The sequence below is a fragment of the Populus nigra genome, chromosome 3 (assembly GCF_951802175.1).
Source record: "Populus nigra chromosome 3, ddPopNigr1.1, whole genome shotgun sequence".
NCBI classification, from domain to species: Eukaryota; Viridiplantae; Streptophyta; class Magnoliopsida; order Malpighiales; family Salicaceae; genus Populus; species Populus nigra.
This window is the reverse complement of record NC_084854.1, coordinates 8,729,247-8,742,463: the sequence shown is the minus strand read 5'-3', so window position 1 is coordinate 8,742,463 and position 13,217 is coordinate 8,729,247. Positions and strand designations below refer to the sequence as shown.

The 13,217-nt window shown below is 31.7% G+C and overlaps 2 protein-coding genes across 2 annotated transcripts; both read right to left on the bottom strand.

Moving 5' to 3' along the window:
- LOC133688561 (NAC transcription factor 56-like) lies at positions 1 to 1,089 on the bottom strand. The gene is made up of 3 exons (XM_062108073.1): positions 792 to 1,089; positions 373 to 650; positions 1 to 270 (listed from the first exon to the last, which is right to left on the bottom strand). Exons 1-3 carry the CDS (start codon positions 1,087 to 1,089, stop codon positions 1 to 3), a joined length of 846 nt encoding a protein of 281 aa, XP_061964057.1.
- A 3,835-nt stretch (positions 1,090 to 4,924) lies between these two features.
- On the bottom strand, positions 4,925 to 7,191 carry LOC133688555 (AP2-like ethylene-responsive transcription factor At1g79700). The gene is made up of 8 exons (XM_062108064.1): positions 7,043 to 7,191; positions 6,847 to 6,929; positions 6,679 to 6,687; positions 6,461 to 6,549; positions 6,250 to 6,323; positions 6,093 to 6,134; positions 5,962 to 6,008; positions 4,925 to 5,439 (listed from the first exon to the last, which is right to left on the bottom strand). The coding sequence occupies exons 1-8, from the start codon at positions 7,189 to 7,191 to the stop codon at positions 4,925 to 4,927; spliced, it is 1,008 nt and encodes a 335-aa protein (XP_061964048.1).
- Between the last annotated feature and the right edge of the window lie 6,026 nt (positions 7,192 to 13,217).

The following is a 13,217-nucleotide window of genomic DNA, read 5'->3' as shown; positions in this document are numbered from 1 at the left end:
CTAGGAAAAATTTGTGATTGAATTACTATTTGAAGTTGAAGTCCCACCAATATCTTGAGCATATTTACGCTTTCTATGGCTCTGCTCCATGGAATGGATTTCCTTGTTATCGGACAGAACTTGATCGTGGCAACGTTTTGGTTCTGAGTTAAATTCATCAAAACCTATAGTGTGTGCCACATAATCATGTGACCATCTGTTTTTACTGGTAGCAGTATCCAGTCTATCCTCTTTGGACCTATAAACCACTGCTAGCACACAGTGGTCCAACTGTGTTATTTCCAAAAGAAAAGCAAGTAATTGTCAGCATGCTAAACAAGACACTGTTTTTTTTTTTAAAAAAAAAAAAACCAAGCAAAACATTTTACAGACCATGCCTTCATTTTCAATGGTTTGTGTGGGAGGATCTACAAGCCTGAATTCATACATAAGCCAACGTGTCTTCCTTTTATCCTTATCGAAGAAGACAAGAGATGACCTGGTACCAATTGTTTGTCCATCGTTATTTTCGATAATGGGAATGGGAGATGAATTCATCTTCCAATGTCCATTCGGGGTGTTTCGTTTACCCTTCCTTGCTCCATTTATATGGAGTTTGTAAATAGGAGTAAAAATATACATCCTGCCATTACAATGGCGATGCACTTTATCTGTTCATTAAAAAACTAACTCACACTATTAGCGCAAATCAAATAATCTTCTCTCTCTCAATATATATTTCTGTAAATATGAACTTGTTTATTGAAAGAAAATCTTTGTTTATTCAAAGAAAAACATGAAGCGTGACCTACCTTGTGGTAAGTTTTGAGGATCATATTTATAGAGATCAAAGTCACCAAAAATACCTTCACAAATTGCACCACCACCATATTTTCTTGCACGTAAATAGTAATCGAGCAATTCTATGTCACTAGGGTTGAATCTCCAACCAACTGGTCCAAACTTGAACCAATCCATCCAATTGGCTGATGTAGATAAGCTTCTAAACGCTTCCCTTACTTGATCGTGACGCCTCGGTTCACCATCACTTTGCATCGCCCGATCTACATCCCAGTTCTTCTCTGAGGTTTCTGAGATTGGTGTGCTCATCAAACTCTTGTCCGCCGCTTTTTGTTCTTCGAGGTTGTCCCTTCGATGTTTTTTTCTCCAGAAGAAAAGAGGAAAGGAAATTTTAACCTCTAGTGATTCGGAAAGGTTTAGGGCATAAGTGTATTTATAGTAGAGTGGGAGACAATGTTTCATTGGGTCTTTCAAACCCTACTTCGTAAAGGATTTTGTAGCATATATAATTCGTCACTAATGCTATTTCTTGAGATATTCTCAAACACAAATAAACAATTAGATTAATAAATCCAGTAGATGATCTATGCCTCTTAATAGTCCTAAAATTATTTATTTATTAAAACTTAGTCCTTATAGTTTAATGAAATTAGTTAATTAGCCTTTTTAGTGTTAGACATATATTTAATCCCTCTGTTTATAATCCGATCAAGTACACCTTACTATATCCCTAGTCAATTGCATCTTCTTTTTTAATATTTTAATTAAAACAAAAAACACACACACACACACACACACATATATATAGAGAGAGGGGGGGGGGGAGTTGGTATCTTTTTTCAAACAAAAGGATAATAAATTGAGAATGTCTAGTGTTAGTCAAGAAATTATTTATAATCAATTAGTAAAACATTATTCGCTCACGCTACGCTACGGGTCATATCAATTTTTTTAATGTCCAGAAAATATTCATGTATTGCTAACGTTTTTCTAGCAAAAGAATTAAGTTGACTTGATATGATCTAAATAATTTGATGAGTTCAATGACAACCTAGACAATTGGTTAAAAAAAGTAGTTTGATTAAAATATAATAGTTCAAGACGATATCTTCTTAAAAAAATTAAGACGAAAACATGTTGGATCGAATCGGGCTAACCTGAGTTAACTTGTTAAATCCACAACCCTAATCATGAGACCATGATAACCCAATAAAAAATAAATTGAAAAAAAATAAAACCTAATTCTCAATCAATTCAATGTTGAAGGATAAAATTAAAAAAGAAAATCAATTAAAACAATGATCATAGTCAACCCAGATTAACCTTCCAAAACCGCAACCTAAATCATGAAACTAAGATAACACTAAAAAAATAAATTATGAAACTTAATTTTCAATTAACCAAATTTTAAAGGTTGAAATTAAAAAAAAATCAATTAAAAAAGGTAAAAAAAAATGACCTGATTTGAATCGGTTTAATCCATCAAAATCGTGACATGGATTATGAGACCAGGATAACCTCACAGAAAGCAAACCAAAAAATGACTTGAGTCAACCCGGGTTAACCTACTATATCCTCGAGTTTGAGATGAGGGATCAAGTGTTCCTAAAGATTACACATTGAAAGTATATTATATGGTTTGGAATGAATGACAAGTTGACTCTAATAATGTATATCGATCCTTTTAATATAATTCAAATACTAGGTGCAGTTGTATATAGACTGATCTTACCACTACTCTTGTCAAGGATACATGATATATTTTATGTATAATTACTTAGAAAGGCTCCGATGGATCCCACACGAGAACTACCCTAAGTTCTGCTAGAACTTAAGGAATATTTGACCTTGGAAGCACGTTCGTTTAGAATGGTGGACAGGAGTGAGAAGGAACTAAGAAATAAAACGATTATGATGGTGAAGATACTTTAAAAACATTCTCAAATTGAGGAGGTAACTTGGGAAAGAGAGTCAGAAATAAAAAGAAAATATCCATAATTATTTTCATAAGCAGGTAGTAATCGAGGACAAAATTTTTATTATGAGAGAAAAATATGAACCCTGAGATGATTAAAAAAATGAAATTTTAAAATGGGATAAATGAGTATTTAAGAAAAATAATAAAAGTGCAAGGTAACTAAATAAATATTTTACAGAAAGGGAATATATATATATATATATCGTTAGATGAAATTACTGGTATAAAGTTATATAGAGAGTTATGAAAGGTTACCTGAAATAAAAGAAGTAATGGAATAAGAAAGGGTAAATAAGTAATTAACAAAAAAAAGGAGAATTCCTCTCTCTCACACCTAGTAAGCCGACTTTACAGCAAAAGAAGGAGAGACAAAAAGTTTTCTTTCCTTCTTCCTTTCTTCCACCATTAAAGGGTAAGAGAAGCGTAAATAGGAGTGAAAATAGAGAGTTTTGAGAGAGAAGAACACACCCATACCAGAATAAAGAGAGATTAAAGAGGGGAAGATTAATAAAGAGAGATTAAAGAGGGGAAGATTGGGTTAGAGAGAAAAAGTGAAAAAAGATGAGGAAAAAGAGAGAAAAGCCTTGAGAAATTTCAACTATTTGATTTTTGAAACATATTTTGATCAGGTAAGATGTTTGGAACCTCTCTATATCAATTTGAACAAAAATTAATTGATTTTGAAAAATATAAAAAATTGAATTAGAATTTTTAAAATAAAAATTAGGGGGAAAAGAGATTTCTTAGAATTAGAGTTTCTAGAAGCATTACAGGTTGTTATGGGAGTAAAATCATGGAAAAATAATAATAAAAAGTGATAGATTGGAAAAACAATAGGGCTGGCCACATGAAGAAGAAAAAGAAGAAATTATGCATTTATGATATTGTTCATTTAATTGTGTTATAAATATGTGTATGATCATGTGAATGATTGATGATTTTAATTGAGTTGAATTAATTAAATGATAAAATGTTGAGTAATTGAATGGTTGAGCTTATTAGGATGAAATTGAAAATATTTAGAGAATTTTTAAATTGTATAGAATTATGTAAAACTGACATGGTTGACTTGAGATGGAGATGAATTTGCCAAATAATGGATAATAAAAATAAATAATCCTAGAGTGTCAACCTAAGTGAAAAAATGGGAAAGAATTTGAAAGTTTAGGAATTTGTTGACATATATATGAATGAATCATTATTCATCAGGAAACCAAAGAATTTGTTGACATCCTCATGTTTTTCTCCTTTATTTGTTCTTTTTTTTTTTCATGTTGGATAAATCTTATATCATATTAAGTTAATAGACGAGAAGCAATTTTGTCACAGTGATTGAATTCCAAACTTATATCATATGGATATTACCACTTGAATTTTTCCCTTTCAAAGGAATCGGTGCAGCAGCTTGAGGCACTGTTTGTTTTTGTATTTTAAAAATATTTTTGAAAAAATATAAATTTTTTTTATTTTTTTCTTTACTTCAAATTAATATTTTTTTGTGTTTTTAAATTATTTTGTTGTGCTGATATTAAAAATAATTTAAAAAAATAAAAAAATAATATTATTTTAATATATTTGTGAAAAACACTTTAAAAAACAACAACAATCACATTCTTAAACAGACTCTAAATAACCAATGAGGGAAGATACCAGTGGATGAAGAAGGCAACAGATATATACAGTAAGTGGTTATATGATATATGCTACTATATTTAGAAAAACTAAATTGAAAAAAAGTATATTCATAACAAATAAATAAATAACTGCTAGGTACATTATTTCAATATGTAGACTTTTTATTGCTGAAAAAAAATGAAAATTACATCTGTGTCTTACGATATAAAATGATACATCTTATTCATACAAAAAAAAAATAATTGATGATAAATCTATTGTTTATTTGCCCTTATCGCTCTTCAAAGAAATGAACCAAATAATAAAGAGCCCATTAGCTATATCTGAAATCGGATTCCCAAGCTATCAATATCTTCTCCTCGTTCTACAAATTTTCTTATTCAAGGAAATCTCAACCCTAAAGAACTGCCAACCAAATGATCTGGGAGAATCAAAGACCACATGATCTCGTATTCACAAAGAACCTTCTAATTTAATATTATATAGAATGAATATACTAACATATTAAATCACCTGAATTAATCCCTATGTTTAGAAATCGGAGTGAAACATGGGCGGCATAAACGAGTTGTAGTCACCAAAAATCATATCATCTCCTTGATCGCCATAGCTACTTGAATATTGGCACTCAAAATATGTTTGTACGTCTTCAGGGAAGCTACACGGTGTCAGTTCTAACTCTGACGATGAGGTTTGTGGGCAGTCTGTCACTGATGTCATCTCCATCATTTCCTTGAACTTTGATGATTGAAGTAAGAGCCCTAGGGCTGACGTGGGATTCGCAGCAGCTGGCCGTAGTGGAATTAATGTAGTTTCACTAGGTTGGTAGGTTTGTTCGTTGTGAAGGAATGTTGGTCCGAGTTCTTGATTAGGGTTACGATGAGTTGAGTTATCAGTGCCTATGATCATAGGGGTAGGAAGATTCAGATCATTGCTGCCGTTACTGTTATTTTGATTGGGTTTCAGCCACTTGATGTACCGGCTAAGATCAGCATTCAGGCCCCGGTGCTCTATACCATATGCGGCCGCAGCTTCTTCTTGAGTAGCTGCAAGAACTCAATGAGATCAATTGATTGAAGTTAGGATCAATCCGTTTTGCGTCATGTAAGGTAAGAATTAGGTTACAATAAGTGTTGGTGGATGGTTTTGCAATAAAAAAAATAGCTTTGATTAATGTCAGGATTGATTTTGCATGTAAGAGTTTGGTTGGAATTAAAGAAATAAGAAATCTCATAAGTGAAAAACTTCATGGAGGAATTGTTAAAGAACTAATTCAATATAATAATTTAAACTAATAGATAAGTAGCTAATTTATATTATTATATAACATATTTTTTTAAGTAATTTGAAACTTGCACAAATTCACGTTATTTTATATTTAATTTTTATTAAATAAATAGAAATAGTGAAATTCGAACTCGTGATCAATTAATTATCAAGATTCTGATACCATATTAAAAAACTAATTCAATCTAATAATTTAAATTATTAGATAACATCTTAAAAAATTATTTATATTATTTTCTAATAGAAATTATCATATGTACCAAGATACAGGTACTTGTTGCCAAACACTCTGCCAATCCGAGCTTCCCACCCTCCATTGTGATGATGCCTGAAATTGAAGTTAATTTAAATTTAAAAATTGAAGTTATAAAGTGTATATAATTGAAGAACAAGGTTTCCGTACGTAGAGTACCTAGAAACTCCTCGATATTTTGAAACCCCACGACTGCTTTTCCTATAAATTTCAATGTCAAAATGAATCAATTTGCAGTATAAATTAATTCATCAATTTAGCAATTCCTTACGGAGGGATTCATTTCCACAACCATCGATGCAAGAAGCTTTATTACCTTCTCAATGATCCGATGTACTCTTCTCTAGACCTACCCTCCATTTCTTTCAGCTGGTTTTGGTATGTCGATAACTACCATTAATAAGAAGAAGAAGAAGAAGAAGAAGAAACAACAAATTCATTTGTTAATTCTACATCCTGAAAACTATAGAGCTAAATCATCTAAATATGTTTTTTCTCATATCAATGAAATACTGATATAAAATTACCGGAAAATTAAGGATTGTCTCAGGACCCCAGTATTTCAATGCCGCTAAGTCATAGGCATGTGCTGCAACTTCTTCGTCATCATAGGCACCTGATTCAATAGCAGTCATCACAAATGGCATAGAACTACCACTCGATCTCAAATTTCTTTTTTCCAATTCTTACATAACTCTCCATTGGTTTTATAAAGAAAATGCATGGATTAAACATGTACACGTACCAAGGTAGACTGCATTATCCAAGCATGGGCAAAAATCCACCAGCCAGAGCCACAAAAAGACAACGAAAAGTTCACATTAATACAATAAATTGTTCCATGATCATTTATATTGAGCTACAACTTGAAAAAAAAAAAAAAACTAAAGCTAATGTAGGTGGTGAAATGAACCTTGTCGTCCTTTCTTGTTTTGTGATTCATTCCAGCAATTCTTATCCCACAAATGAGCTTCATATCGGCCGGTCCATCGATGCCTGAAACAATAAGTTATACAATGGTATCATTTTAGTACTAAGGAAAAAGGAAGACAAATTAAGAAGGAAATTAAAAAAATTGATCAAGCAAATGAAGGCAAATGATTGATGACCTAGTAACACCACGATAAATGGAGCTACGTTGAGGAGGAGAGTCTCTTGGCACACTTCTCCTTGTTCGTTTCACCTTGGTAACACCATTAGTCGTATTATTTCTGTTAATTGCTGTGTTTTTCGTGTTCTGCTGTGATAATTTCGCCATGAAACTGAGCTGTACGTTCAGTATAGCTAGTAGCTAGAATAATGTGAGATAAAAACTGAGAGATATGACGACCGAGTCCTCCAATGAGGAGGCTTTAAAAGGAATGATAGGGGAGAATAGGGTTATAAAAGTGTGTGCTGTCATAGAAGAAATGGCCGGCTAGTGAGCGAACTGCTATGGAGGCCGTCTTCAACCGGCTCTTGTGGTTTTTCTCTCTTGTTTCTTACGTATATTTCTATGTGCTGTTTCAATCAGATTGGCAAATCGAAGCTTTTCGCTCAGTAATTTGTTGGTTAATCCACTTTTCAGCTATTGTTTTTTTTTTCTCTGTTTGATAATACACTAATATTTAACAATCATATACTTTGCAATATGTTGATGTAATTATGTTTAATATGATTGGTTTAGATGGTGAAGAGAGGGCTTATTAGGATAAAAACAATGTCATTCTTCCGCTCACTACAATAAAATTAGTCTTTATTTGCATTTGTCTAAAAACTTGCTCAAATGAATGCTACACTAAATATACACTAGTTTTAAATTAAAACCCGTGTAACGTTGCGAGTGTAATTCCAAATTAAAATTTAAAATTATAGAAAAATGTATCAATATAACTAATTGAAAAATATTAATTATATTTAATAAATATATTTAAATATAGTTGAATTGATTAATTGTAAACGAGTTGTTAGAATGCTATTTAGTTGACTATGCAAATATTTAATATACTCACTTTGCTTTAGAATTTATGTCTTTTTATTTATTGTAGAAGTTATTTTTTCTCATCAAGAACAAATTATTTTTTTACATACATCATCAAAATATAGTTTATTCATATGAAATATATAAAAAATATAAATATAAATTACAATAATCTCTTTGAAACATTATAAAAATATAAAATAATTAAAAAACAATAATTACTATTTCAAAATAAGCGAAACTAATTTTTTTTAAAAATCAGATAGTGAAAGCATTAATTTAAATTAAAATAAATAATTAATATAAACTAAATCATACATACAAAAGAGGGATGACATTAATTAAAGTTTTTGCAAAAATACATATTGCTTGTACATCTAGTTGCACAAATTGTATAGTATCATAAATAGTTGCTCCAAGTATTATCTAACTATTAGAAAGTTGATTAATAAATACAAATCTTTAAATTTACTTTTTGTAATAAGATATATATAAGTTGATTCGAAATCTCACTATCAATATTTTAACTTAATTAATAATAATCTTTGTTGATAAAATCAGTGTTAGGGTCAAACTCTTGAGAATGACAAATCCATGTTTTGATGCATATAATTTATCAAAAATTATGAGAAAAAAATAGAATCAATATGTAGATTCTATTTAACAAATAACAAAAGGGTTTTTCTATTTTTCAAGAAAAATGGGGTTTTCACCCATTTACATATAAATAAAAAAATTCATTAAATTTATCAAACTAAATTCTCTTTGATGTATTCTTTAATCAAGATCTAATTGATGGATTGTAAAATATATTCTTAATAAAATAATATATTAATAATATTTTAAACTAATTATTTTTAGTTGAGGCATGCCCAGGCTTTTTAGTTTTTATCGAGCATATGACAAGTTTCATTTTTAATTATGCAGGCAATATGTCGCTTGCTTTGCCCAAAATCCAACCACCAATGTGGTAGCCAAAAAACAAGGTATATTGAATTTTTTTTCTCTAAAAAACTTTTTTTCCAATCTATTTTCATCCAAAAACACCTCCAAAACACCATAAAGACCAATATAAACCATCCAACATCCCTTAAAAAACCCAAAATGACTCAGAAAAATAAAAATAAAATGAATTCCTATAATCCAAACCAAACCCGATTTACTTATCCCGCCATGTTTAGAAGAGAAAATCACCATCATCAAATTTTTTTCATCAAATAAAACTCTTTGACGTGCTATTTTTATTGTCAAAATCGCAACAATCGATAACTTCTCTCTCTTCTATCATTTTTCAATAAGTTTCTCTCTCCTCTCATTCACCTAGAAACTGAAAAGTAAACAAAATGAATTTTTTTATAGAAATAAAAATTATCATGAATTTGAGATGAGACATATCTTCTTCATGTTTTATATTTCAGTTCTTTATCTTTTAATTTGATATTTTTTATGATAATTTAGAATCTAATTATGTTGTAAAAGGATTCAGTTGAAATAAAAACAAAAGTTTAAAAACAAAAAACTAGGTCATCTGTTTTACTGTTTATATAAACAATGAAGTATATATGTTTCACCCTAATTTGTTTTAGTATATGGTATAATTATAGCGGCATTTCATAATTTTTATTATTATATATATCCTTTTATTGAAGTAACTCTATACTATTTGATGTTAATCTTGAGTAGCCCCCGTTTGGTATTGCTATTGTGTTCCAAATGAGGGTTGGGTAAATTAAATGTTTTTTTTATAATATATTTTTATATTTTTAGATAGTTTTGGTAAGTAGATATTAACATTAATATAATAAATCAAATTCAAATAATATTCTCACGCATGGAGATGTTGACACTAATGGAGTCATTAGAATAGCTCGAGTGGCGCAGACGAGAATTTCAATGTACTATCATTTGTCAGAGGGAAAGAGTTGGCTTCTCTAATCGAAAGCTTGTGGGCTAGAGAAAGCTTGCTTATTTGACATGAATACATGAATAATTGAAGGTAAAGATTTCGATTTATTATTTTTTATATGTAGGTGATAGAGATGATTTGTCCAGTTAGTATAATCCTTAACTTCAAATAAAATAATTACTAGCTAGGGAAAAAGTTGCATGGGACGGGAGATTCTTGTTAACACGTTTTTTTCATTCAAGTGGACTCCATATAAAATTATTTTATATTTCAATTTAAATTAAATTTATTCGTGTTAATGTATTCTCATTTATATCCAATAAAAAAATAAAAGTGATTCATCTCAATTTTATATTTCAAAAAATTAAAATTATTCCGTCGGTGAAGACGTTGGTAAATAAATCACCGACGAACTGCTAATCACACATTGACGAAATATATCCGTCAATAAAACTTTAAAATCTTGTAGTGATAGGAGATGATAACAATAGTAGTGGTTGATGTTGTTAATTTCTTATCATATTTTGTCAAGTAATCATATTCTAGTATTGTCAAAGGACTGACAGATAGAGTTGGTGAAAAAATAATCAATAATATTTGTAACATTAAAAATATCTTTCTTTAATATCTTTTTTTTTTAATTTTAATTTGTTCATTTTTACCTTGAGATTCTATTAACTTTGGAGATCAAATTAAAAATTACACAGTTCCAGTACTATTTTTAGTAGAAAAGGATGGAAATGAAGAGTAACATGGGGAACTTTCTTCAATACTCTATGCATATTAATGTTTATTGTATTATTTTAGTAATGATTAAGATTTTCTAGTTTTGACCAGTTTGGAAAGAGTCTAAGACATAATTTAGTAAATGAAACATAATTTTTAATTTGATCATTAGATCGAGTTGAAATTCTAACAGTTAATTCTAAAGACCTTGATTTCTATTGAGTTAAGATTTTATAATGATGATCGAAGATAAAAAAAAAATTCTAACAGTTAATTCTAAAGACATTGGTTTCTATTGGGTTAAGATTTTATGATGATCGGAGATTAAAAAAAAAATGCCTTCAAAATAAGACTTGAAAGTTAATATATGAGATTGTTTTTATTTACATTGTTGTATTTGGATTTTTTTTCTTACTGTCGCGGGGTGTGCGGCGTCGCAACGAAATTCCACTTTTAAAAACTAGGATGTGTGTATGGTATCTATTTGGCAAATGTGGGGAGACAAGGAAATATTGTCTTTTATTGGTAGAAAATGGAATGAGAGACGCCACCTAGTATTTTGGTCACTAGGAACCCTAACTGGTCTTCAGAGATCGGGCACGGGGACTGGTTGCGTAAAGGGAAGGTATTAGCACCCCAAATACGCCCTACCTAAGGTAAGCTGCATTGTTTATTTGTCTGATAAAATTCAAAGTCTCGTTGTGTTTTCTAGTTGTTGGCCCGTCTATGGTTCAAGAAAAGTCCTCCTCAATAAGGAGGTCCTTATCTTATCGGGTAAAACCTAACCGTTCTAACGTCTATGTAAAAAAACCATATTTAATATCAGGAATATGTTTTACGTATAAATTCATAATCCCATATACTAAAAGAAGACAAAAAGATTTTTTTAGAATTTTTGAAATATTGACCTAGTTCTCATAGCTTAAATAAACCGGTTATTAAAGCCAAAATGCATGCTAATACATATATTGTTTTTTGAAATTTTCTTTTGTTGTGCGAAAATATGATGTTATAATATATATATTGGAGAGACTAGGCCGTATTTTAAAACAAAATATTTTTTAATTATGTATATATTTTTTTGATGTTTTGACGCGAATCGGGTACTTTAATACTGGGTTGGTATTCTTACGGTATAAAAATACAACCAAATATTAATCCACTTTGATAAAAATATGCAGAAAAATCAACAATATTTTTAAGATATTTAGAAAATTTTTGAAAGCAAAAGACATTTTTTATTTTGAAAATCTTTGTTGTTTTGATGAAAACCGGGTATTTTAATACCGGATTTGTATTTTTATAGTATAAAAATACAAACTAATATTAATCAAAATACAATAATAAAATTACAGAAAATCATATATTTTTGAAATAAATTTTGCAGAATTTTCTTAATTTTTTTAATTTTTTTTATATATATCTATATATAAATAATACAAAAACAAAATAATATATAATATATAATATTAAATGGGCTGGGCTGGTCCGGCCCACCAACTGGGCTGGGCCGGACTCAGCCCCAAAGGTGTTGGGCCGATTTCGGCCCAAAATGGATTGGGCCAATTTCGGCCCAAAAAACTAATGCTGCCTTCTGGGCCAGGCCCGGCCCAGAAGGCAGGGCTGGGCCAGGATCCGCCTGGCCCAGAAATCAAAAACGGGCGGGGGGAATTATTTCCCCCCCACCCCTGCATGCAGAACGCTATTCGTTCTGCATGCAAAGAAGGAAAACCACAAACAACAGAAATGAGGGGGGAGAAAAGTTACCTGGCGCGGAGGCGGTGGCTTGCTGCGTTTCCGGCGAGGCTGTGGCGGAGGCCGGTGGCTCACGGACGGCGGCGCTGCGGCTGTTTCCAACGGTTTGGGTGCGTTTTCAGTTTGGTTTTTTTTTCTTTTGTTTTCGGTTTGGTCTTTCCTCTCTTCCCGTTCCTCTTCTCCTTGTTTTCAGTTCACCCCTCTCTTTCTTCTCTCTCCTTCTTTCTCCCCTCTCCCTCCTCTCTTTCGGTCTTCCTCTCTTTTTTCTTCGGGTATTCCCTCTCTCGGTTCCTTCCTCCTTTCGGGTCCTCTTTTCTCTTCGTTTTTGGGTCTATTTATAGAGCCAAGGGGCGGGGCTTTTTATGGTTGCACATGGGGAGCAAAGGCTGCGGCGGTTGGTCGGCCATTTGGGTGCAGCTGGCGTGGTACGGCTTCCCCGTTTTTCTGGTAGGCGCGCGGCGGGTGGTCGGCCAGTAGGTGTGGCTGGCGAGGTGCGGCTCTCTCGGTCTTGGCAAGGCAGGCGGCAAGAGAGAGGGAGCACACTTGAAGAAGAAAAAAAACAACCATTTTTCTTTCTTCCCCTGCTGCATGTCCAGGGGAGGAAGAAAGAGGAACCGTGTCGTTCAAAACGACACCGTTCCGATCTCTTTTTTTTTTTACATGAAACGACGTCGTTTTAGGCAAAACGCGCCGTTTCATTTAAGTCCTGCAAAATGCCAAAACACGTCAATTTGCAAGGCAGCCCTCAATTATCTTTTGTTTATTCAATTGCATCCCTGCCATTTTCGGTCTCCATCCCTCTTGTTGGCCGCGTTTTTCACTTTAGTCCTTGGCCTTTGATTTATGCAATTGAGCCCTTAATTAATCAATAAACTTCCAATTTCTTCAATTAGGCCCCTGAATCAATTAATTCCAACCCCTATACTTATGCGCCTTC